Source organism: Theropithecus gelada, chromosome 11 (assembly GCF_003255815.1).
Source record: "Theropithecus gelada isolate Dixy chromosome 11, Tgel_1.0, whole genome shotgun sequence".
Classification (NCBI taxonomy): domain Eukaryota; kingdom Metazoa; phylum Chordata; class Mammalia; order Primates; family Cercopithecidae; genus Theropithecus; species Theropithecus gelada.
The window spans coordinates 28750862-28777036 of record NC_037679.1 but is presented as its reverse complement, the minus strand read 5'-3'; the positions used below and the strand labels follow the sequence as shown (position 1 = coordinate 28777036).

The 26175-nt window shown below is 37.6% G+C and overlaps 1 protein-coding gene across 4 annotated transcripts in view; it reads right to left on the bottom strand.

Moving 5' to 3' along the window:
* The window catches only part of RAB3IP (RAB3A interacting protein), a 65055-nt gene extending 38890 nt beyond the window's left edge, over positions 1-26165 (bottom strand). For 2 of the 4 annotated variants that reach the window (XM_025402942.1, XM_025402944.1), the window contains exons 1-3: positions 25790-26165; positions 7563-7838; positions 6570-6828 (exon numbers count right to left, since the gene is read on the bottom strand). In XM_025402942.1, the coding sequence (XP_025258727.1) occupies positions 6570-6828; positions 7563-7813 (510 nt within the window). In that variant the 5' untranslated portion in view covers positions 7814-7838; positions 25790-26165. Of the gene's footprint in view, positions 1-6569; positions 6829-7562; positions 7839-24919; positions 25423-25789 lie in introns of those variants that run through there. The other 2 variants (XM_025402941.1, XM_025402943.1) reach the window with 1 other exon arrangement.
* Positions 26166-26175: the final 10 nt, after the last annotated feature.

The window sequence follows — 26175 nt, the reverse complement described above, 5'->3', positions numbered from 1 at the left end:
ACAGAAAGTTAACAAGGATATCCAGCAACTGAACTCAGCTCATTGAGCACATCTAGAACGTAAAGTATAATAAATAAATAAATAAATAAATAAATAATTTTAAAAAAAACAACCACGCACACACACATACACACATACACACACACACACACACACACACACAAATACCTGGGAATACATCCAACCAAGGGGGCAAAAGATCTCTACAAAGAGAACTATAAAACACTGTTAAATCGTAGATAACACAAAGAGATTTAAGAAATATTTCATGCTCATAGACTGGAAGAATCGACATTGTTAAAATGGCCATACTGCCCAAAGCAATCTACAGATTCAACACTATTCCTATCAAACTACCAATGTCATTTTTCATGGAACTAAAAAAAACTATTTAAAAACTCATATGGAACCACAGGAGAGCCTGAATTGCCAAAGCAATCCTTTGAAAAAAGAAGTCAGAGGTACCATATTACTTGACTTCAATCTATTTTATAAGGTTATAGTAACCGAAACAGCATGGTGCTGGTACAAAAACAGACACATAGACCAATGGAACAAAATACAGAACCCAGAAATAAAGCCATAGACCTACAGCCATCTGATCTTTGACAAAAATCAACAAAAATAAGCAATGAGAAAATGACTCCTTATTCAATAAATGGTGCTAGGATAGCTGGCTAGGCATATGCAAAAGAATGAAACTGGAACACCCACCCTCTTCACCATATACAAAAATTAACTCAAGATAGATTAAAGATTTCAATGTAAGACCTTAAGCCATAAGAATCCTAGAAGAAAACCTAGGAAACACCATTCTGGATATCAGCCTTGGGAAAGAATTACCACCATTCAACCCAGCAATCCCATTACTGGGTATATATCCAAAAGAAAACAAATTGTTCTCCCAAAAAGACACATGCACTCACATGTTCATCCCAGTACTATGCACAATAGCAAAGATATGGAATCAACCTAGATAGATGCTCATCAACAGTGGATCAGATAAAGAAAATGTAGTGCATATACACCAAGGAATATTATATAGCCATTTAAAAAGAACAAAATTAATTCCTTTGCTGCAGCATGGATGCAGCTGGAAGCTATTATCGCAAGCAAATTAACATAGGAACAGAAAACCAAGTATCACATTTTTTTACTTAGAAGTGGGAGCTAAACACTGGGGACTCATGGACCTAAAGATGGGAAAAACAGAAACTGGGAACTACTACACAGGAGAGGGGAACAAGGGCTGAAAAACTATTGGGTACTATGCTCAGTACCAGGGTGACAGGATTATTCATATCCCAAACCACAGCACTACACAATATACCCAGGTAATAAACCTGTACATATACCCCCTAAATTTAAAATAAAAGCTGAAAACAATTTTAACAAGTGAGAGAAGATCCTGAAGCATTTTCAAAGAATTGTAATAGGAGTAATAGGAGATGAAACATAACTTTTCCAGTATGATCTTGAAGACAAAGTACAATCAAAGCAATGGCTACCAAGAGGTGGAAGTGGTCCAGTCAAAGCAAAAGTGGACTGGTCATGGCAACAATCTTTTAGATGCTCAAGGCATTTTGCTGATTGATTTTCTGGAGGGCCAAAGAATGGTAACATCTGCTTACTATCAGAGTGCTTTGAGAAAGTTAGTCAAAGTTATAGCAGAAAGATGCCCAAGAGAGCTTCACCAGAGTCCTTCTCCACCACAACAATGTTCCTGCTCATTCCTCTCATCAAGGGCAATTTTGTAAGTTTCCATGAAAAATCATTAGGCATATACCTTGCAATCCTTATTTGGCTCCTTCAGAATTATTTGTTGGCAATCTTAAAAAAATATTTAAAAAGCATCCATTTTTCCTCAGCTAATAATGTAAAAAAGACTGCATTGACATGGTTAAATTCCCAGCACCCTCAGTTCTTTAAGGATGAACTAAATGGCTGGTATCATCCCTAATAAAAGTGTCTTCAACTTGATGCAGCTTATGTTGACAAGTAAAATAAAATCTATAGTTTTATCTCATATAAAAAGTTGTTAATGTTTACAAATGTCTTTGGCTACAGTTAGTAGAACCAATACTGAATAGGGTTAGCGCAAGTATGTGTTTTTCAATGACTCTCTTTGCAAGCTATCCTACTGGGCTTTATTTTAGTCATTTCATTTTCTTTCCTTTTCTTTTTTTTTTTTTTTTTTTTTTGAGACGGAGTCTTCTTCTGTTGCCCAGGCTGGAGTGCAGTGGCGCAATCTTGGCTCACTGCAAGCTCCACCTCCCGGGTTCACGCCATTCTCCTGCCTCAGCCTCCCAAGCAGCTGGGACTACAGGTGCCTGCCCCCATGCCCGGCTAATTTTTTGCAGTTTTAGTAGAAAAGGGGTTTCACCGTGTTAGCTAGGATGGTCTCGATCTTCTGACCTCATGATCCGCCCGCCTCGGCCTCCCAAAGTGCTGGGATTACAGGCATGAACCACCACACCCAGCTCATTTTAAGAAAAATAAAAGTTGAAAGTAACCTCTTACAGCAGATTTCACCTTTTAGTGAATGTAAGAATCAACAAGTTTGCTGAAAATGCATATTCCCAAACCTCAACATAATAATTTGATTTCAGCAGATCTGGAGTAGAGTGCAAGGATCTACACTTAATAACAATGCACTAAAGCCCAACTTCCTCCTGAGAATTCCACTAAAAGCTGCTCTTCAGCAATATCCTATGGAAGGCCAATCAACTAAATGACTACATCATAATCTCTGGCCTCCCTGCACCTGAAAATAAGTGACCACGTGCTTGGCCCCCCTACACACACAGTATGGATTTGTTGCTGGGAAGTGGTTGTCCACCCAGGGATTACAATACCCAGCCCACCATACATCTAGGTATCGGCATGAAAGAGGTTCACACCAATAGAATGTGAGCAAAAGTGGTGTGTATCATATATAAGCCAAGGTTTTTTAGAAGAAGCTGTACCTTCTCTAAGCTGTCTTTCTCTTTTGTCTCATGGTTAGATACAAATAACAATAAAACCCTAAGAAATTACAAAGGCCCCAAACAGAGGAGAAACAAATCTCTGAATTATTTCACAGAGAACGGCCTACCAACTATGCACATTTGCTTCAGAATGTTAAATGAATAAAAATGAACTTCTATTAGGTAAAGTCACTAAATTTGGGGGTTACTTATAAGCATCATCCTAATATATCAGGCATGTGTGTATATAAACAACTGTTTAACTGCATATACATGTATATATTCATTTAATCAACAAAATGTATTGAAAATCCATTATATGCTCAAGATACAATCATGAGCAAAGCCATACGCAATCCTTATCCTCATGAATCTCAGAATTATTGAAGCATGTGTGTATAAATGTAGGAGTACTTGAACAGGGTAGGGTAGACAATGAAATAATATAAATGAGTAAGTAGAACTTTCACTTCCAATTAAGATAGAGGAATAGGGATTAGATTTACCACCTGTCTGACACAATTAAAACTCTGAAAAAATATAAGGAACAACAATGTGAAGCATTTGATATTACGCAATAAAAGACAGTGATCCCCCAGAAATGAAAAATAAAAGGTGTACCCCAGATTTGCCCCAGCTTATTATCTGAAGAGATGAAATAGTTATTAGAAACAAAACATTTATTAAACTGTATCCCAACATATTAAGCAGAGCCAAGTAAAATATAAAAAAGATCCAAATCAAACTTCGAGATGAAAACTACAATGTCTAGTTTAAAAATATACTGTATGAGGTTAACAGATTAGATATTTCAGAAGAAAAGAGTAGTGACTTTGAACACATAGCAATAGAAACTATCCACAATGTAACAGAGAGAGGAAAAAAGGATTTTAAAATGAAAGACTATAACACCAGTGAGCTGTGAGATAAGTTTAAGCCATCTAATGTACACGTAATAGGAATCCAGAGGAAAGAAGAGACAGAAAGAATGGAAAACTTTTTGAAGATATAAAGGTCAAAATTTCCCAAATTTTATGAAAACTAACAACCTACAGCTTCAAGAAGCTCAACAAATCCCAAGCATAAGAAAGCTGAAGAAAACGATACCAAAGCAAATCATAATCACATTGCTTATGCCAGTGAAAGAGGACTCTCATAAGCAGCCAGAGAGAAAAGACCTAACATGCAGAGGAACAAAGGTAAGGGTAACAGCAGACTTCTTGTGAGAAACAATGTACATGCTTGAAGACACTGAAGAAACATCTTTACAGTACTGAAAGAAAAAAAAAATGATCAATCTTAAATTCTTTACTCAGTGAAAATATCTTTCAAAACACAGATATACGAAAGCTAAAAGAATTTATCACCATCAAACATGCACAACAAAAATGTAAAAGGATGTCCTTCAAGCCAAAGGAAAAATGATACCAGTTGGAAATCTGGATCCACATGAAGAAATAAATACCAAAGGAATGAACACACAGATGCCCATGTAGCTAACATTTCTGGTGTTTATCTATGTAAAGAAATATGATTCTTTGTTATTATTTAAATCTCTTTAAAAGATAACACTGTTTAATGCAAAAAAATAGTGTCTTGTGGGGTTTAAACACACAAAGAAGTAAAACATACAACAACTATTACACAAAAACTGGGGGGGGGGGGAATAAAAGTATACTTTTGTGAGGTCTGTACACCAGATATAAAGTAATATATCGCCGGAAGGTAGACAAGTGATAAGTTAAATATGTCTACTATAAACCCTAAAGCAATCACTAAATTAACACAACAAAGATAAAAGCCACAGGAAGATGAAATTGTTTTAAAAGTATAGAATTAATTCAAAAGAAAGGATTCAAAAAGGAAAAAGGAACAAATGAGACAAATGGAAAACAAACAGTAAGATGCTAAATTTAAACCAAACTATATCATTATCCATTAAATGTAAATAGTCTAAACACCAATTAAAAGACAGAGATAATTACACAGGATCAAAAGAACAAGACCTAACTATACACTATCTATAGGAAATGGGTATTAAATAGGAAGACACAAACAGTTAACCAAGTAAGTGAAAAGTATAGAAAATGGCCTCTCAAGATAATAGGACTAAAGAAAATGGCTGTTGACATAGTTTTGATTCACAAGTTGTCACAATTCAGGAAGTATTTTTATATTCAAGAGTCCTTTTTAAGCCTTGAGATCTAAGTAAATACTAATACTATCTTACACTCTTCATAAAAGTCACCACATATATGTGTTCACACACCAACATTTCAATTATCTCAACAGTATCTCTAAACATAGCAAATTAGAGATTTCAAAAGAAATTCTCAAGTGAGCTAAGAGATTAGCAATCCATTCTGATCAATAACCACATGTTCTCAAAGATGGATATATATACATTCAAAATTTTACCTCTATATAATGTGTGATTTTACTAAAATACTGTCTTATTAAGACAACAAAGTCTGAGTCAGATGACAGAAACAAAATGCAACCACATCTCACCACATCCTTTTCCTTTGGGAAGGAATTGGGGATTAAAAAAATGAATATACTATGCTCATGAGAGACAAGTATGCTAGGGAAAGGGTGGGAATATATGTTTGTGAAATGTCACAGTAGGCTGGAAATTACACCTATAAATGTTTGCCCTACCTTCTCAATTTTCTAAATGTGAATTGGTATTTCACCTAGTTTGTCAGGTTTATATATGCAGTTTTTCATATTATTCCATTATACTTTTGATCTGAGTCTCCAGTGACATCCTACATTTTACTCCTACTACTAATAATCTGTCTTCTTTTTGTGAGTCTTGCTAGAGGTTTGCAATTTTATTAATCTTCTTGAAGAACCAACATTTTGTCTCATTCATTTTCTCTATCTTTTCTGTTATCAATTTCCTTGATTTTTGCTCTTTATTATTTCCTTCCTTCTACTTGCTCTGGTTTTACTTTGCTCTTCTTTTTATAGCTTCTTAAAGCGGGAGCTTAGATTGTCCATTTGAGACCTTTCCTGTTTTCTAATGTATGCATTTCATTCTATAAATTTCCCTCTGAAATTTAACTGCAGACTCAGAAAAAGAATAAGATATGGCCACAAGTTTGGAAATAAATAGCAGAAACTTTAAAGATGACCAAATGGGAAACACAATAATTTACCAAGAAAAGAAAATTATCCAAGGTAAGATACAGAAAATATTCAAACTCAGCTTAAACTCCTCAAAACAAAATGACTTAGACTGAATGACTTCAAGTAAATAACCATCTAGTCAGCCATGTAATAAGGAGGGAAAACCCTGCATGTGGAATATGGCCCACTCAATCTGCATTACAGATAATACAAGACAGGGAGCAGGCAATGCAGTGGGGCACAGAAGAGTTAACAGAACCACATTTTTCCAGTTAGTAGTCTTAAATGAACTTCTTTACTACCCAACCAATTTCACGGATTCCTAAATGCTGCCTAACAGGAGCTGAGGCTGGGCATATGTGAAGGATAAATGTACAACTGTCATGAATTCATTTCTGTAGGTTGCCCCACCCCATGGAGATATATTAATTTCTAATATATGGAAGAATAAGATATCTTCTTTCTTACCCTCTGAGCTTTTGCGAGTTCTTCTTTTAATCGTTCATAGCCCTTTTCTCTAACTTCCAAAACAGATGGGCTTCGTAAGCGAGACAGACTATCAGTACTCAACCCAAAAATATCATCACTGCCATCGCAAGCCTCTGTTATAGTAGCACCCTGTAAAAACTCTCTCTCTGCATTATAGTTGTCCTTTCTTGTAGTTAATTTAGTTAATCCAGCTGTGACTCCAGAGGTAGAACAAGGTGCTGGGTCTGTAACATGAAAGCTGTAAAGGACAAAGACAATTTTCAGAAAATATCAGCATATGCTCCAATAGAACTGGCTTAAAACACAGCTCTAGAACTGTGCTACCCAATTTGGTAGCTTTCATATTTAAATAAATAGTATGTCCTCAGTCATAGCCACATTTCAAGTGCTCAGTAGCTACATGTGGTTAATATCTATCATTGACATTAGATAGCACAAAAAATAGAACATTTTCATCAACAGAGAAAGTTCTACAGGACAGTGCTACTCAAGAGCAGGGGTTAACAAATTATAGCCTTCAGGCTAAATGAAGCCTTCCACCTGTTTTTATAAGGCATCAATGAGCCAAGTACAGTTTTTACAATTTCAGATAGTTGAAAAGAAATCTTTAAGAGTATTTTGCGACAAATGAAAATTAAATGAAATTCAAAATTCTGCATCCATATATGAAGTTCTATTGGAACACAGCCACTCTAATTCATTTACATACTGCCTATGGCTGCTTTCAAACTCTAAAGGCAGTGTTGAATAGCTGCAACAGAGACTGTATGGCTAGCAAAGCCTAAAATACTATCTGGTCCTTCACATAAAAAGTTTGTCAACCCTATTCTAGAACATTATCATGTATTTCTTTACACAGGCACACTTAAGTTATTCAAATTTTCTAAAAATAGTAAAACTTAAAATACAGTAACTAAGCAAACTGTCCATTAAAAAAAATAATCCAAAATAAGTGATTTACTTATTTCCTACCTGATACTAGATATTTCCGCACAATTTAAACGTCTGGGGGATGAATACACAGGTTGTGTAGGAAGTTCAGAAACATCTAATGCATTTGCCTGGATAGGTACAGAGGATAAAGCTGAAGGGTGTGGCCGGTAGATGACACTTGGTGAGGTAATCTGCTCTTGAGTTCCCGATTCATACACACCAAGAAGGTCCGGAGAAGTAGGTGAAGCAAGGTTTACTTCATGGAAGCCTTCCAGGGGATCATTAGCCATAGCAAAAGCCTCATCATAAGATAACCTATGTTAAAACAAAAATCAGATACTTATTTTTAAATAACATTTAAAACTAAATTAAAATGTATAAATTATAAAATGTGTTTAACAGTCCATTGTAAATTACAAGCTTACAATAAAAGAGCCTTTTAAAAAAACCACTATCACATGGTGGTATATGCCTGTAGTACCAGCTGCTCGGGAAGATGAGGTGGGAGGATTGCTTGAGCCCAAATGGAGGCTGCAGTGAGCCGTGATCACAACCCTACACTCCAGCCTAGGTAACAGGGCAAGACCTTGTGTCCACTCAAAAAACAAAAACAAAAACAAAAACAAACCACCACAATCACTTAACATTTACTAAGCGATCTCAGAGTATAACTACTATAAAAGGCAAACAATCTGATTTAGAAGAAACCTGAAAGTGATAAGCAATTATGTTAAAGTGAGAATAATCAATTAGTATGAGGAATGAATAAAAATTGGCTTAATTTTTAAAAATATTTTAAAATTATTAAATGTTTATATTAAAATAAATTCTCTTTATTTATATGTAAAATATATATTACATATATTTTGTAAAATATATAAAACATATTTTATATATATTTATTTATATAAAATTTATTATATATATTTATTTATAAAATAAAATCTCTTTAATATAAAATAAATTTATATTAAAATTTAATTCTGTCATTAAATATGAAAATACTAAAAACAAAATCTAACAGTATTATGCAATCTTGGATTCAATAACAATTATACTATGCTGTGAAACTCTTAAAACAATTTTTTAACAGAGAACATTGTATTTATCATGTACAACATGTTTGAAGGCACATACACACTGTGAAATGGCTAACTAGCTAATTAACAAATCATTACCTCATGCCATTATTTTGTGATGAGAACACTCAACATCTACTCTCTGCATTTTTCAAGTATTTACAATATATCATCAGGAACTACAGTCATCCCGCTGTACCACAGATCTCTTGAATATATATTTAACTTTGTGATGATACATGACCTTGGTTAGAGTAAGTAGAAAGGCAGTAAAGACACACACTCTCTCATACCTGTCACCCAGATTATGAAACATTAACATTTTTGAGCCATTTGAGAATGTTCAAACATAATGCCCACTTAATATCTCAATGTATACATATACTCTGTGTGTGTGTGTATCTGTGTATGTGTGTATCCTAAGTACAAGGACGTTCTCCTATCTAACCACAAAATCATCATCAAAATCTGGAAGTTAACATTGATCAAAATTACCATCTAATCAACAGGCCCCATGAAAATTTCACTAATTGTTCCAACAATATCCTTTATATGTACAGGATCCAATCCTGGATAATGTGTTTCATTTCTATAAGCCTTAAACTTCTCCTCTGATGAGATTAGAATGGGGATAACACTAGCCCCTCCCTTGTCCTGTTTGCTGTGAAGACTGAAGGAGACAATCCATGTAAAGTATTTTGTAGAGTACTATCTACCTGACACAGAGTATGGCCTCAATAAACATGAATTATCATAGCACAGGCACTAACAATACCACATATGCTTCAGGTTCTCCATAAGCAAAAAACAGTTCATGTAACTATTCAATTACATCACAAAGTTTACATGGAAACTAACAAGTGAACCACTCAAGTTTTTCCTCTGAAGAATTCAAAGCTAAATGGTATCTTACAAATTCTTTATTGATTTTCCACTGTCTGCTGGATAGAGACCAAACTTGTTAGCCAAAAAAATAAGGTCTTCTAGGATCTGAACCCAATCTCTCTTTCCAATTTTTTTTCCTTCCTATGATAGCACTTAGACAGTTGTGGATAATATCTTCCCGGAACTTAAAAAATGCCAAACAGGCCAGGCTTGGTGGCTCACACTATAATCCCAGCACTTTGGGAGGCCGAGGTGGGCAGATTGAGGTCAGAAGTTCAAAAACCAGCCTGGCCAACATGGTGAAACCCTGTCTCTACTAAAAATACAAAAATTAGCTGGGCATGGTGGCCCATGCCTGTAATCCCAGCTACTCAGGAGGCTGAGGCAGGAGAATCATTTGAACCCCAGGAGGCAGAGGTGGCAGTGAGCTGAGACACTGTACTTCAGCCTGGGCAAGAGACTGAGATTCCATCTCAACAACAACAAAAAAAAAGCCAAACAAAACAACATAGCACATCCTTTCTTCCAAAAGATAGAGAAGTATTCGTTTGTTAAACTAGCTGAAAAATTTAACTCTCAAATCCTTAATAAAAAGTGTTAAAAATAATACAGGGAGGCCGAGACGGGCGGATCACGAGGTCAGGAGATCGAGACTAGCCTGGCTAACACGGTGAAACCCCGTCTCTACTAAAAAAATACAAAAAACTAGCCGGACGAGGTGGCGGGCGCCTGTAGTCCCAGCTACTGGGGAGGCTGAGGCAGGAGAATGGCGTAGACCTGGGAGGCGGAGCTTGCAGTGAGCTGAGATCCGGCCACTGCACTCCAGCCTGGGCGACAGAGCGAGACTCCGTCTCAAAAATAAAAAATAAAAAAATAATAATAATACAAGTAGAGAATAAAAACAAAAAAGATTTCAGTAAAGTTGAAAGAGATCTAACTCAGTATCATTTCAAAATTACAAATGGGGGGGGGAGGGATAGCATTAGGAGATATACCTAATGTAAATGATAAGTTAATGCATGCAGCACACCAACATGGCACATGTATACATATGTAACAAACCTGCACGTTGTGCACATGTACCCTAGAACTTAAAGTATAATTAAAAAAAGCCCAACATTAAAAAAAAAAAATACAAATTAGTATGTGTCACAGACTTTCCAGCATATAGACAACCCAAAGTGCAACAATTAAATCTACAAATGACAAATTTCAAATCCAATAAGCTATTTATTAATAGTAAGTGGTTTATTCTTCAAAATGAAACTAGTCCTTGTTTTTTTCATATAAAATATTCACTATGCCAAATGAAAGATGAGATTAATAAGGAATGTAAGGTGTTTAATACTCCATTAAAATTTATTGTTTTCTCACCCCAAAGAATTTTCATTTTTTATTCATAATCCATATACCTACATATACCAAGAAAACAGCTATATTCAAAGTACATAATTCATTTTCACTTGAATATAGTTCAGGCAAGTACACTAACCAATTCATTACCATAAGAAAACCTTTGTATTAGGTTTGCATTCAACTTTGACATTTTAATCAGTAGCTATTTATGATTCTTTCTTCTATCCCGTGTACTATGAATTCACCTCTCTATATCCTGAAGGTTCGCTGAATCATGAAATGTAAAAGCATTTGCATTTCTGGAAATACAAAACAGTACAAATCCTATGAAGGAAAATTTAGCAATAACTACAAAATGATGTTAAACCCGCGACCAAGCATGCCACTCCTGGGGCTTTATCCTAAAGATAAACTGGCAACATGAAAAGCAGCACTCTTTGTAATAGCAAAACACTGATTTAATGAACCAGGGTACATCCTCATAATGAAGCACTGCACAGATGTAAAACACATATCCATATATCGCTATGAAGTGACCTTGAAGATATACCAGTAAGTTAAAAAACAGGATAAATAACAGTAAACTACCTTTTATCTAAAAAAGGAGAATAAAAATACAAATATACATATATATATATAACTTTTTATAATAGAAAGGCTGGGTTCAGTGGCTCACACCTGTAATCCCAAAAACTTGACACACAGAGGCAGGAGGCCAGCTTGTGGCCAAGACTTAAAGACCAGCCTGGGCAACATAGTGAGACCCTGTCTTTACCAAACGTTGTAAAATTAGCTGGGTGTGATGGTGCAGGCCTATAGTCCTAACCACTTGAAAGGTTAAGATGGGAGGATGGCTTGAGCTGAGGAATTTGAGGTTACAGTGAGCTTTGATCATACCACTGCACTCCAGCCTGGGTGAAAGAGCAAGACCCTGTCTCAAAAAAAAAAAAAAAAAAGAACAAAAGGAAAAAATGGTTACCTACAGAAGGAGAGAAGACACAGTGAAAAATATGAAAGCTAGACTTTTTTCTGAAAGTACCTTGCTTTACAGATTTGATTTTGAGCTTGCAACCATGTAAACAATAAAAATTAAAGTTTAAAAAAGAACCCCTAAACATAAAGCAAATAAACTTGTGTATTGAGATGGTAGCTTAACCACACAGAAATGAACTACTTCAAGTGATTTTAAAACACAACAATACAAATATGTATCCCCAACGGAATGTATTCTAAAAGCAAAAGGAAGTGAAAAAAGTCATAAACTATTTTCACTGTTAATAATAGTAGCAATATTGATACTGTTATTCTGAAACTTTGTATAAGATGAAGCAAGTAAATTATGCTAATGTCATTTGGATCTAAGATTTTCAGCATATTAGAAAAAATACAAATATAAAATCAAAGAATTTAAATCCTAGAGGCCTAAATTTGACTCAGAAGCACCAGAAAAAAAAATTCTAACTTTATCCAATGAAAAGGCATAGCAACACTGACCAATTCAGGAGTAATAAGCACCCATGTGCTCAGAGTAATACCACGTCCTCCAAAAAAGAACACAGGCTCCCTGGGAAAATGGCTGATTCCAGCCTGGGACAGAAACGGACGAAAGGACCCTGGAACATCTTGTTATACCAGAAAGCAAGTACACTCTCAAAAACTACTGGACTGGTATCAAAAGGACTCCCACTAACCAAAAACAGGACAATCTGAACATCAAAAAGGATAATATCTGCAAAGAACTGAAAGGCAAATATTTTTAAATCCATGAGGTCATAATGACACTAAAAATAAAGCAAAGTCCCTCACTGGCCTTCTTTGATCAATGCTATGGAACCAATTCATTATTTTCAAAACTGGTAAATAAAATGAAAGAATGAAGTATTTTATCTGGCTTTCCTGTACATCAAGGAACTGAACAGCTCATGAGAAAAAGTTCTTTTTAGCAGAATTCCATTTAATAAATATAACTTTGGAATCCTAATGAAATAATGGATTTAGGGCAGTAATTATTTAAATAGCTATTAAAACCGTAAGGTAAAAGGTTGTTTGAGGAACTTTACAGTTAATCAATCAGAACGACAGTACCTGAACTCACTGATCACATCTTGTCACAAAAAGGGAGACAATCAAACATTATGTATATTATGTGGCAAATAAGAAATGATCATCACTGCCATTAATGAAGCATTCTGGCCCCTCTAAGGAAAAAAAAAGAAAGACCCCAAACCAAACAAGCCTCTTGATGGTCATCAGTTTATAGTAAACACAGAGGAGAAAGGAACATGTTAAATAACACCACAGGGACAAAAACAGCAAAATCTAGACTTTGGGACACTCTCATCATAAACAAACCAGCTGGTTTTTCCAATAAACTGTAAAAAAAAAAAACCAAACAAACAAAGAGGTAGAGGAAATTTATAGACTTAAGAGAAATAACTAAACAATCTGTGGGCCTTGTTTGGATTCTTCTTTGAATAAACCAACTGTAAAAACAAATTAAGTTATTAGGAATTATAGTTAATTTTAGGGATAATAATGGTATAATGGTTATAATTTTAAAATCCTTATCTTTTAAAGATACACACTGAAGTATTTATAGATGAAATAAGGTTACTTGGATTTGCTTCAAAATAATCCAGGGAGAGAGGAAGGGTACCAGGAGCCAAGGAGCCAAGTCATTCAACTACCAGCCCCAGTCTCACAGGAAGTTAAGGAGGCTCCTCCCATAACAGCTAGTATTTGTTGGGCACTTACTAAATATTAAGTATAGTGCATCGCTTGAGGAAACTGCAGCTTAGAGTAGTCAGAATTAAAGCCTACCATTATTAGATTCTACCATCCAAGCTCTTAACCACCACGACACACCTACTACTACAAGCAGAACTGCTTTGCCACTCCATTGTTCCACTGTTCTAGTGAAAATGTTTCTCTTAGTTTTGAATTAAAATCACACCTGCAACATTAACCCTATTTTTCCCACATATAAACACAGTATTTCAGCCATTCTTTCAGCAAGTATTTACTAATGACCTACTCTGTATCAGGCTCTGGGGAAAGATGAAAAATCTACTCTCCCTTCAAACAGCCTAACACAGTAGGAAACTGACAAGTAAAGGCAATAATACGTGATAAATGCCACAGAACATGCAAACAAACTCAGAGACCACACAGGAAGGACAAATAAATCAGAGGCAAAGGATTCTCGAAAAAATAAAGCCAAAGGAAAGATCCAAACGAGTAGGAAATGAGAAAGACAAAACCTCTGTAAGGGATTTCCAGACATATCTACCGTGTGAAAGCAAAGCATTTATACGAAACACAGATACTCCATTAGCTGGGGCATAAGCTATGAATATAAAGTACAAGTCTCCAAGACAGGCAGGTTTGAATCCCACTTCTGTCAAATTACTGAGACAATCTGAGCCTAGGTTCTCCCATCTGGAAATCTGTGCCTTGGTTTTGCTACCTAACAGAATGAAAATTAAAAGGGATAATACTATATAACAGCGGTCCTCAACCTTTTTGGTCCCAGGGACCAGTTTCATGGAAGACAATTTTTCCACAGACAGGGCAGAGGGTGGGAGGGGATGGTTTCGGGAAGAAACTGTTTTACCTCAGATCATCAGGCATTAGATTCTCTTAAGAATCACGCAACCTATCCCTCGCATGTGCAGTTCACAATATGGTTCGCACTGCTATGAGAATCTAATGCAGCTGCTGAACTGACAGAAGGCGGAGCTCAGATGGGAATACTCACTTGTCCGCCACTTACCTTCTGCCACTTACCTCCTGCTGTGTGGCCCAATTCTTAACAGGCCACAGACCACTTTTGGTCCACAGCCCAGGGATTGGGGACCCCTGCTATATAGTACTTAGGACAACGCCTCTGAGCAGTGCTTCTAACCTATAATGTTTTCCTTCTGGGGGATATATTTAAACACTGTCTAAATTCAAGTCACTTCTGAAAAGGAGATTATTTTGAGGTTAAATTTAATCCCTTTTTCAAGCACGTGAAATTTCCATAAAACATAATTTACCTGGTAATGAGTTTCCAATCTCACTGGTCCGAAAATCTTTTGCCCTTTAAATATATAGAAGCTTTAAGATTTATTTCACATGCAACATCTTTATAAGAGTAAAATACTATTTTTAAGCAGTAGTATCTTTTGCATTAAGTAGTATCTTTTGCATTAAGCAATGAGTGATTCAAAAAGAACTAATTTCAATTGAAGATTATCCCAATTAATAAATTAAACTTGTCAAGGATCACGACCAATATGTAAAAAAGATGATCACACTAAATTCTTATGGGTGAATTACCAACACAACTTGGCTGGCCTTGTTACTGAGCTCCAGGTAATAAAGCCAACTGCAGACCACAAGAAAAAGTTGATTAAAACAATTTGCTTCTGATCCCCAATATACATTTTCTGTTAATTTTTCTTTCTCAAAGTCAGTACTATCATAGCAAAAGCAACAGCCAATCTTTACTGAAAGTTAACTATGTGTCAGACAGTGGTGCTAAGAATTTCATACATATTACCTCATTTAATAAATGCCTAGAAAGATCCTAATAACTTCTTTTTTTTTTTTTTTTTTGAGACAGTCTGGCTCTGTCACCCAGGCTGGAGTGCAGTGGCCGGATCTCAGCTCACTGCAAGCTCCGCCTCCCGGGTTCCCGCCATTCTCCTGCCTCAGCCTCCCGAGTAGCTGGGACTACAGGCGCCCGTCACCTCGCCCGGCTAGTTTTTTGTATTTTTAGTAGAGACGGGGTTTCACTGTGTTAGCCAGGATGGTCTCGAACTCCTGACCTCGTGATCCGCCCGTCTCGGCCTCCCAAAGTGCTGGGATTACAGGCTTGAGCCACCGCGCCCGGCCGATCCTAATAACTTCTTATGATTTATTTATTCTAATTAAAGTGAATTTTTTAAATGTTTCTTGAAAACAAAAGGCATCCCTAGGACAACTCAAGAAATCAGGATTAATGGGAAAATATTTTCAGTGAAACATCTGAAGAACATGAATAAAATGAATATACGTATTTTAAATGAAATCTAGCAACTTGATTTATATCAGTAGTCCAAAAGAAAAAATAAAATCCATTTTTCCACAAAATGCACATTCCCCTAATTTGGACTTACCTTGACAAATGGGAAACATAGGATTTTAATTTTAGAAAAATAAAAACTAAAGCTGTGATTTTTATCTTTTTTCATATCAATTTAAAGCATGTGAAAATTAAATAATTTGAATTCTATATTTACTAAAATTCCTCAAAGCACTACACTCAGAAAGTAAATCATTTCCAACAAAGGAGGTAATATGGTAACACAGCAGAGTAGAAGCATCAGTACTTGAAGAAGAAAGCTAAGGCTCCTGATCAAGCTCTGAGGTCTATCTATGAACCTGGGCAGGTAACTTATCTGAGCCCAAATATATTCATCTATTTCATTGTAGAACTGAATCAAATAATCCTGGTAGATAAAGGAGTATACTCTTCTACTAGAAGAAAGGCCAATAGGGTAATTTAGCCAGTATTCACTACCTCACCAAATAGCTTGTACTCTGGAATCAGTTTCAAATCTTGGCTTCACCAGTTACTAATAAAGTGACCTAGAGATCTAAGTCTCAATTTCTCATCTGAAAATGGAGATGACAGGTCAGGCACAGTGGCTCATGCCCTAATTTCAGCACTTTGGAAGGCCAAGACAGGAGGGCTGCTTGAGCCCAAGGAGTTTAAGCAATAACCCAAAGCAACATAGCGAGACCCTGTCTCTATAAAAAATTTAAAAATTAGGAGTGGGTGGTGGCATACACCTGTGGTCCCAGCTACTTGGGAGGCTAATGTGGGACGATAGCCTGAGCCAGGGAGGTTGAGGCTGTAGTGAACTGTGATCGTGCCACTGCACTCCAGCCTGGGCAACAAAGAAAGACCCTCTCTCTCTCTCTCTCTGTCTCTCTCACTCACACACACACACACACACACACACACACACACACACAAAAGTAAGGGGAGATAACTGTACTATCTCCTAAAGTAGTCATGAGAATTAAAGGACTTAGCACCGTACTTGGCACTTACCAATTAAGATTGGCTGTTACTATTATAATGATCTCTAGGGCATTTCCTAATACTTGCCATATATTTTGATCATACTGTATCAGCACAAGCACTATCACTAACAACAAAAAGCAATGTGTTGAGTTTGGGTTTAAATATAATATTAGCAATTAAAAGCTTATTGTTTTGAATGATTTTCCTCAAAAAAAGTAAACATCTATATATTATACCATAGTGCAATTTTGTTTTACTATTATCACAATAATAGAAATTAAATATTCCAAGGCATGTCAAAAGAAAAGGTTTAAAGATTATGTAAGCACTATTTTCCTCTTTCAATTTATTCACAGACAGTTGTGGAAGGGGGGCAGGGAGGAAAGTATAGACGCTTTTTAAATTCCCAAATGACTTCTTAATTTAACATGAATTATGAAAGAAACAGTTTCTGAGATTAAAAATGAGACTGCTACTTCAATAGCATATAATTGAACTGTGATAAATTCCATCAGTTACAAATTCTATCACTTCTTTAAAAACCTTCAACATTTACTATATATATTAAATACATTTATTTTATACATATATGTGATAAATTATATTTATTCTTGTTGGAATGGAAGGATGATCGCCAGCTTCAATTCCTCCGGGCAAATCCTGGTACTAAGTTCCAAGAATACAGGTACAAATGGACCAAAGATATAGCACACAGTCTCTACGAGCCACTGCGAGATTATTCTGAGAGTTGTGGGGAGGGAAGGGGGAAGAAGAAGAATGTTTCAGGGAGAAGTAAAATATAAGTCAGATTTTAAATGCTGAATACAAGTCCAGGATCCCCTAGACGCGCAAGGGGAATAGGATAGGACAGTCAGGGAATAAGGGTCTGGCACTAATAAAACTAACAAAGGAGAGAGTAGCAGAAAAGCAGGCTGGAGAGGCGGACTGTGAGAGACCATTAAAAGCCTTCTTTAAAAGAGAAAATGCTGCTTAAAGTTTATCCTGAAGAGATGCTGAGATCTACATTTTAGAAAGTATAGATGCCTTGTAATGTAGTCATTTAAAAATGACTCCCAAGGCAATGAGAACTTTACTAGAGAGACTAGAGGCCGTTTAAAGGATTACTGTCTGATCTAATGCCAAGGTCATGGACTGGAAATGTGGGGATGGAGGCATATACACATATGGAAAGCATTCAGAACAGCTTCATTTGTATTTATTCACAAACACACAGTTATTCCAGTTAATCTTCAGAGCATTCATTTGAAATGGTTCTTATCCCTATTTTACAGATATAAAAAACTGAAGCTCAGAGAGATTAATGTTGTCAAATAGCCAAAAAGTAACAGAGCTAGTATTCAAACTCTGGTGTGTCTGACTCTAACCCCTAACTCCACTACATCTGAGATACACTTAGAAGGTGAAATGGATAGGGAGTAGGGAGATGGGAATACAGGTTAAATCACAGCAAAGAATCTCGAAGAAGTGAACAATCCTGGGTTCAGCAAACCACCATAGCACGTGTATACTTCTGTAACAAATCTGCATGTTCTGCACATGTATCCCAGAACTTAAAGTATAAAAAAAGTAAACAATCCAAACAGAATAATTATGTTTAACCTCTGAACCCTTCTCTTACTTACACAAAGACAAAACTGAAGTTTCTCTAAAGCACTGCTACTGAAATGAGCATCTGCTATTGCTTTGTGTTCTATTATTTTCTTGAAGTTGACAACCGAGTGATTCTTCCAATTGAAGCCCCCGTTCGCATAATAATTATTTCCCAGGACGTCTTACACTCATGAACTGTCCCCACACTAGGATTAAAAACAGACGCAGTCCCCGGATGCTTAAACCAAACTACATTTACTGCTATACAACCAGGCGTCTACTACGGATGATGCTCAGAAATCTGCAGTGCCAACCACAGCTTTATACCTATCTTCGTAGAACTAATTCCACTAAAAATTTTTGAAATAGGACCCGTATTTACCCTATAAACTTACCACACCCTATTCCATACTCTTAATACACCTTCACCCCATAAATCTCTACAAAATCTCTCTACAGACCCACTGTACAGCTGCCCCAGCATTAACCTTTTAAGTTAAAGACCGAGAGAAACAACGCCTCTCTACAGTGAAATGCCCCAACTAGATACATCTATGTGACCCAGCATCATCATATCCATACTCCTCACACCATACCTCACCATCCAACTAAAACTATTAAGCACAAATTATTATTTACCCCTCTCGAAAAAAAAAATTGACACACAAAACTACAACCCTTGAGAATCAAAATGAACGAAAATCTATTTACCCCATTCATCGCCCCAACAATTCTAAGCCTGCCTGCTGTAGTCCCCATCATTCTGTTTCCCTCCTTACTAATTCCAACTTCCAAGCACCTTATCAACAACCGACTAATTATCATCCAACAAAAATTAATTCAACTTATCCTAAAACAAATAATAACAATTCACAATACCAAAGGACAAACCTGATCCCTCATACTAATATCCCTAATTACCTTTATTACCATAACCAACCTCCTCGGACTTCTACCTCACTCATTTACACCAACCACCCTATATTATTGTTGTTATCATTTCCTCCTCTGTTTTGCTACTATGCCAGAATTTAAAATATTTATTTGGCTCCTTACAGGACTTGGAGAAAAACAGCGTATAAATCAAAATAAACAGAAACTTGAATTTACTATAGTACCTATATCCCTGTGTATTTTCTTTAAAAGTATAGATATTTTATATCAAGGAATTAGTGTTAATTTTTTAAGTTTGTAATAACAAAAGCAGAAAATGTAGATTAAAATGAAAAAATAAATAAACAAAGTTTGTAAAAGTACTGTAGTTAACTGCTCTTATCTTTGGGAAATACATACTGAAATATCTACAGGGGAAATTACACAGGACTTGCAATTTGTTTCAAAATAATATAGAAGTGGGAGAAGCGGATGGACGAGGACTGATCATTGTTGACAGTTACTGAGCTACATGATGGAAACTTTCAGGTTTATTACACTATTGTGTCTACTTATCTTATTTGAAACTCTCCGTAATTATAATGCTCTCAAAATAAAAAGGGAAGTTCAAAATTTATTCCAATACTGTATAATAAAGGAGGAAAAAACAAAACAAGTATATATATAAAGTCATTTTTTTCATTAGCTTTCATAATAATGTTAAAGTTGGCTTCCCAAACTAGCATTTTAGTTATAACCAAAAAAATCGCATTTATCTTTTAAGAAGCGTTCTCTGTCTATAAATGCGAATATAATTAATACCCCAAGGGCAAAATTAGTCAAATGATCAATCAGGCTACACAATTTTCCCATTTTTATTAAAACAGATCACAAATGAATTCCCACTAATTCCACAATACTTTTGTTTTTGTTTTTGTTTTTGAGATGCAGTCACGCTCTGTTGCCCAGGCTGGAGTGCAGTGGCACAATCTCGGCTCACTGCAACATATGTCTCCTGAGTAGCTGGGATTACAGGCGCCCGTCACCACACCCAGCTAATTTTTTGTATTTTTAGTAGAGATAGGGTTTTGCCATGTTGACCAGGTTTGTCTCAAACTCCTGACCTCAAGTAACTGTCAGGAGTAACTGTTAATCGTTTAAATTAACAGAACACTGCATGTTCTCACTCATAAGTGGGAGTTGAACAATGAGAACACATGGACACAGGGAGGGGAATATCACACCTGTCGGGTCTGTCGGGGAGTTGGGGGCTAGGGGAGGGATAGCATTAGGAGAAATACCTAATGTAGATGACGGGTTGATGGGTGCAGCAAACCACCATGGCACGTATATACCTATGTAACAAACCTGCACCTTCTGCACATGTATCCCAGAACTTAAAAGTATAATTTTTTTTAAAAACCATTTTCCAAATTTTTTTTTCTCAATAATGAAAGCCTCATTTTATATATCCTCTTAAGAATATATGTCAACTAAACATTCAATAGGCGCTGAAGTATGCACTGACTGAATAAATAAACAAGAGTCTTTAGAGAACGAATGAATAGCAAAGCAGTAAAGAGTGGAGACAGTTATTCAGGCTACATTTTTGCTGAAAAAGATAGAAATGAAACAGTAAGTACCTCATGAGAGTATCAAAACTGGAGAAATTGAAGTTTGAGAAAACCTGAGCATTTTAACAGACTAATTTCAGAAAACCTTCCTTCTAGTTCAGATTCTGTCACTGACAAGCTGTGCAAACTGACACAAGTCATTTAATCTCTCTAAGCTTCAGTTTTGACATCTATAATGGTAGTGGTATTATCTCCCCTGCCTACATTTGAGAAAATCAAATGGCACACCAATGTAAAAATGTTGTACACGTTGTAAAGCACAATATAAATGTACGATTTTATAAAGATCTAAGAAAAAAAAGTAATGGGGGGAAATAGCAAAAACATACTGAAGGAGATGGGTCTTACAAATCAGAAGGAACTTTATTTATCTTAGATAAAAGGGAAAGAAGGGGAAAACTAGTCTTTCTGAGGCATGTGGTTCAAATATGATTCTTTTCCCCACAGGGAACTGATACAAATTTGCTTATTTTTTTCAAACTTATTTTGGTTTTTCTTTTATACTTTATCCTTATCTGACAACCAGGTGCCCCCAAACAAATATTCAATACTATTACTTTTATCTGGGCATATCAAATTACAATTCACTTATTTAAGTGGTTCTAAGCTATCATCTGTATGCTCCTTTATGCTTATAGGGCATTCTCACATTCTTGAATAGAGTTTCTTTATACTAAAAACTGTCAATTCATATACTTATATCTGTACCCCTGAGGAGAATTTCATCAACTTGCCATTATGCTTATATTTACAATCCTGTTGTTAACTACAAGCATCAAATCTTCCATGAACTTGAACTATCTGAATAATTTTCATTCTTTTTCCTCTAAGTAATATCACTTTATGGCTATAGTTATCTAATTTCATGTTGCCTATATTCTAAGATAAATCAGATTACTTTTTCCACTTTTCTCTAACCAAGACTATGTAAGATGTAAGCTCATAAAACTACCTCATTTAGTTGTAAGTTGAAAAAGAAAGCGGAAGGGAAAATAGAGATAGCAAGTTAATGCTCCCAGTTGTGTAAGTATCTTCCTCTTCCTTCCTTTGTCCCTTCATTTCTCATTCAATGTTCATTTCAATTTCTGCTGCTAGATCAGCTTCAATACACCCTAACATTCTTCAACTGATCATCCATCACCAAACACAGCACAGTACCTACCAGGCCCAATGTTAAAGCTATAAAATGAGGTAAGCCCTACTCTCGAAGACCTTGTAGACTAGAGGAAGAGACCACCTTGTCAACAAACATGTTTCTAGGTCCCTAGAAACAGTTACAAATACAACACAAATATCAAAAGCTCATAAATACCAAAAAAGAGATACTCAGTATTACAAAAGCATAAAATTTTTTATAAGAGTACTACCTGGTACAATTAAGGATAGCAGTACAAAAAAAGGACAAACTAGCTAGAAAGCAGTTTACAAAAGCTCAGATATTTTGTTTTTAGGATATCAAATGCATAGTAACCAATTTACTATGCTTTGTTGAATTGCATCTTAATCAGAATTATATTGGACAAAAGTTTAGTTTGAAAAAGTGTACTCCCTCGGAATATCTTCAAAGCTTTCCCTCATTACCTCAATGCACAAATATCTCTACCCACTACCCATCTGTTCTTCCTCTCCACTACTCAACTATCCTAGCACTTTGTCTTAGTTGACAGTCATTAAAATATGTAACGTGTGTTCTACATTTTGAAGAACTTATAAAAGATATGGGAATGATTATAAGGCCCTACCTCCCATATTCCTTAAGAATTGTTTCCTTTAACCCCTACTGTGACTTGCAGAGTAGATGCTCAATTGAGTATATGATATAAAAAAAATCTCTGGTGACACATTAGAATTACATATTACATTAATATTACATATCTCATAAAAGCTAAATTACAAACAGTTCTTCAGCATTATAAGCTACACACAAAGAAGTGATAATGCAGTGATTATGAGCAAATAATTCTTCAGCATTACCACTTATACATGAAGAAATGACAGAGTGTAGTTGTTAACAGCACAGACACAGAAGACAAACTGACATCTAATCCAGACCTGTCACTTAATTAACTATATGACTTTGAGCAAACTACATGAGGTCTCAGCGTCTCAATTTTCTCAACTACAAAATAAGGATAAAGTACTATCTCCTAGCTCACTGTGAGAGTGAGTGAGTTAGTATAAAGCTTATACCAGGACTTGGCTTGATAAGCACTAGACTTAAAAGTAACTGTAGTAGCAAGGCTGGTATCACCGTCATTAGAAAACTTGGGTATTTTTAAACCAGAAATACAAATGGTAACACTTGTCATCTGTGTGCCTCCTTATAGTTACACAGTTCTTTAATAGAAAGTGCAGACCAGGAATGTAAGGAATAAGAGCACTAAGTTCCATTTTGGGCAGTTGGATACAGTTTTTAATACTGGCTCTGTCACTGGCCAGCTGTATTACCACCTACAACTAAGTAACTACAGACAAATTATCGCAACTTTCTAAGCCTCCATTTCCTGATTTGTAAAATTTGACAAGTCACCTATATCCCAGGAATGTCCAGAGGACTGAGGAGTCAAGGTATGGAAAACAAGCACACACAGTGTCTTGCACACAAGCAAGCTCACATCGGCTTCTTCTCCCCTTCCCCACATCTCTAATGGAGTATCTTATTAAATCCTCATCTCACCACTATGAAGTTCATATTAGGTTGAAACATAAAAAACAGCAGAATATTAGCAATTTCAACCTAATAGTATTTCCACTGACAAATGGAGAAAATAAGCTCAAATAGGTTAAACGTTTTACTCAAGGTTTTATGCACAGTAAGTGATGGAACTGAACATTAAATAATTTTTCATTCAGCCAGCTCACTAATTTGTTCACTGACTCCTGCTGAGGGGGAAAAAAGTATACTAACTACTATAATGCATATAAAACTACTGTAATCTACAAGGTATTTTTTCCTGCCATGTTTAAAAAATGAGGGGGTGAAACAGATTTCTAAGAACATTTCCATTTTAAAAATTATTTGAGAGGATGTGTGTGTTGGGAGAGGATGAGGGTTTACACAAAATCAAAGGTAAAGAATATTAAAGGAAGCATATGGATAATTACACTAATTCAAAAAGTACAATAGGATCTTTTCAGAAAACCCACAAAGCAGCTAAACATTAAATGGCCATCCTGGTGAAAGGTTACAAGTATTCAATACCACAGATGAGTTGTCTGCCAAACACGGAAGGAAGAGTTATATTAAACACTTTGGTTCACAAAGGTATACATTAATATATAACATTACTGTAATGGAAAAAAATGAAAGGCTTTTCCTTCAATAGTTAAAAAATGGACTACTTAACTGTATAACTGTTTATTTCTGTAAATTCCACAAGGGCTTTAGGATTAGATCACATAAGCCATATCTAGAATACAATGTCCAAACACGAAAAGTCCTATCAAAATGCACAGTACTAGTAAATAAATAACAAATGGTAACAGTACAAGGCCCCATAAAACTGGTGAAATATTTAACAGTATCAAATATTTACTACGATTAGTCTACAACCCTATTCTGCCTCTTTTCTCCTTGATTTGTCATTCACCACTGGGGGGGAAAAAAAAAAACCTTCATGAACAACAAAATGAGAAAAAGGATAATGAACAAGAACTGGGTCTTTCAATTGATTTACAACGGAACAGTTTTGTTGTAATCCTCTTACGGGCCCCTCCTCCAATTATGCAATCATTCCACTGCAAGAGATTACAAGGCTTTTAACCCGACACTGAAAGGAAGGAGTTGGGGTGAAACAGGAGAGTGTATAACAGGTAGCCTCCGAACAAGCAACATTTCCATGAAACTAAATTGCCTCTCAGTAATCAGTACTAACTCAGCACTCTTGTCTTTCAAGACCTTACCCTTTAGCCATTGCAGATATATCTTTTTTTAATCCCATAACAACCGGCAACTGTTTACATGCTGCGGCTTCCACCCAGCATCATCACTTCTGGAGCCAGGAAGCTCGCGCTTCCCCGGGCGGTCGGTGCGAGTTGTCGACGCTGGGAGGGCAGAGCCGTGCAATCCCACCCGTGCAGCTCGTCTCAACTCCCCCGAACACAAGTCTGGCTGCAAGGAGCTGCCTCTTCGGACGCGACTCCGGGCGCCTGCCCGGAATTTCCCACCAGGTTTCACCGAAACCTCCCGAGGGTGACCTCTACGCCTCGGCACGGTGCCTCACGCGTCGTTTCCTAAGACAGGGGCACGAAAACACCCCAGGTCCACAGCTATTGCCCCGTCCACAGCACTGCCGCGCGGCGCCCGGTGTTGTGAGCGGCTTCCGACTTGTTCGGGAACTCCGTCTTCATCCCCCTCGCGACCCGGCCCTCCGCTCCCGGCCGCAACCGCCCGCCGCCAGGTAACCCGCCGGGCTCCGGCTCCCTGCCCCGGGCGCGCGGGACCGCGCAGTTAATGTGTAACGCGCCCGTGCCCGGGGGAGGAGCCGCCGCCCGGCGCCCACCAGCAGCCCAGGAGGCGGCCGGCTGACCCGGGGCGCCGAGGTCCCCCCACACGCCGCCCCCAAGAGCCCGGAGCCCAATTGCCCAGGCGGAGAGCGCGCTCACCGGGCCGGGGCATCCCGCCGAACCCCCGCGCGCCGCGCCCTCCACGGCGCCGGCACCTGCACCTGCCGCGGCCGCCCCTCCTGGCCGACTCGCCGGAGGCGGGAGCGCGGGCGCCGAGGGGGGCGGTGCTCCACGCTCCGGGCCTCTCCCTCCCGCGGCCGCACTCACCTGATGAACCCACCGCGGCCGCTGCCGGCGCTCACGGGCGCTCACAGAGCCGCAGAGAGCGCGCCCCGAAGCAGCGAGAGGCGGAGGACGACGGCGAGCCCTTTCCGCTACACTCCACGGTGGCGGGCTCACTACGCCGGCAGCCGCCGAGAAAACGCGGGACTGCGCCTGCGCCGGAAGCGGGGCCGGGGCCGAGTGCCGGGAGCCGGGAGCCGGGAGCGGCCGGTCCTCACGGAGGGAGGGCGGGGCGAGGGGGGTGTGGCCGGCAGGGGCGGGGCGGGCCCGGCGTGGGGCCTGGGGGCGGACGCGCTTCCGCGCCCCCTGGCGCCAGGCGGGGCTCGTCGCAGGTGTCACGGGCCTGGCCCCAGGTTCCTCCGCGGGCGGTT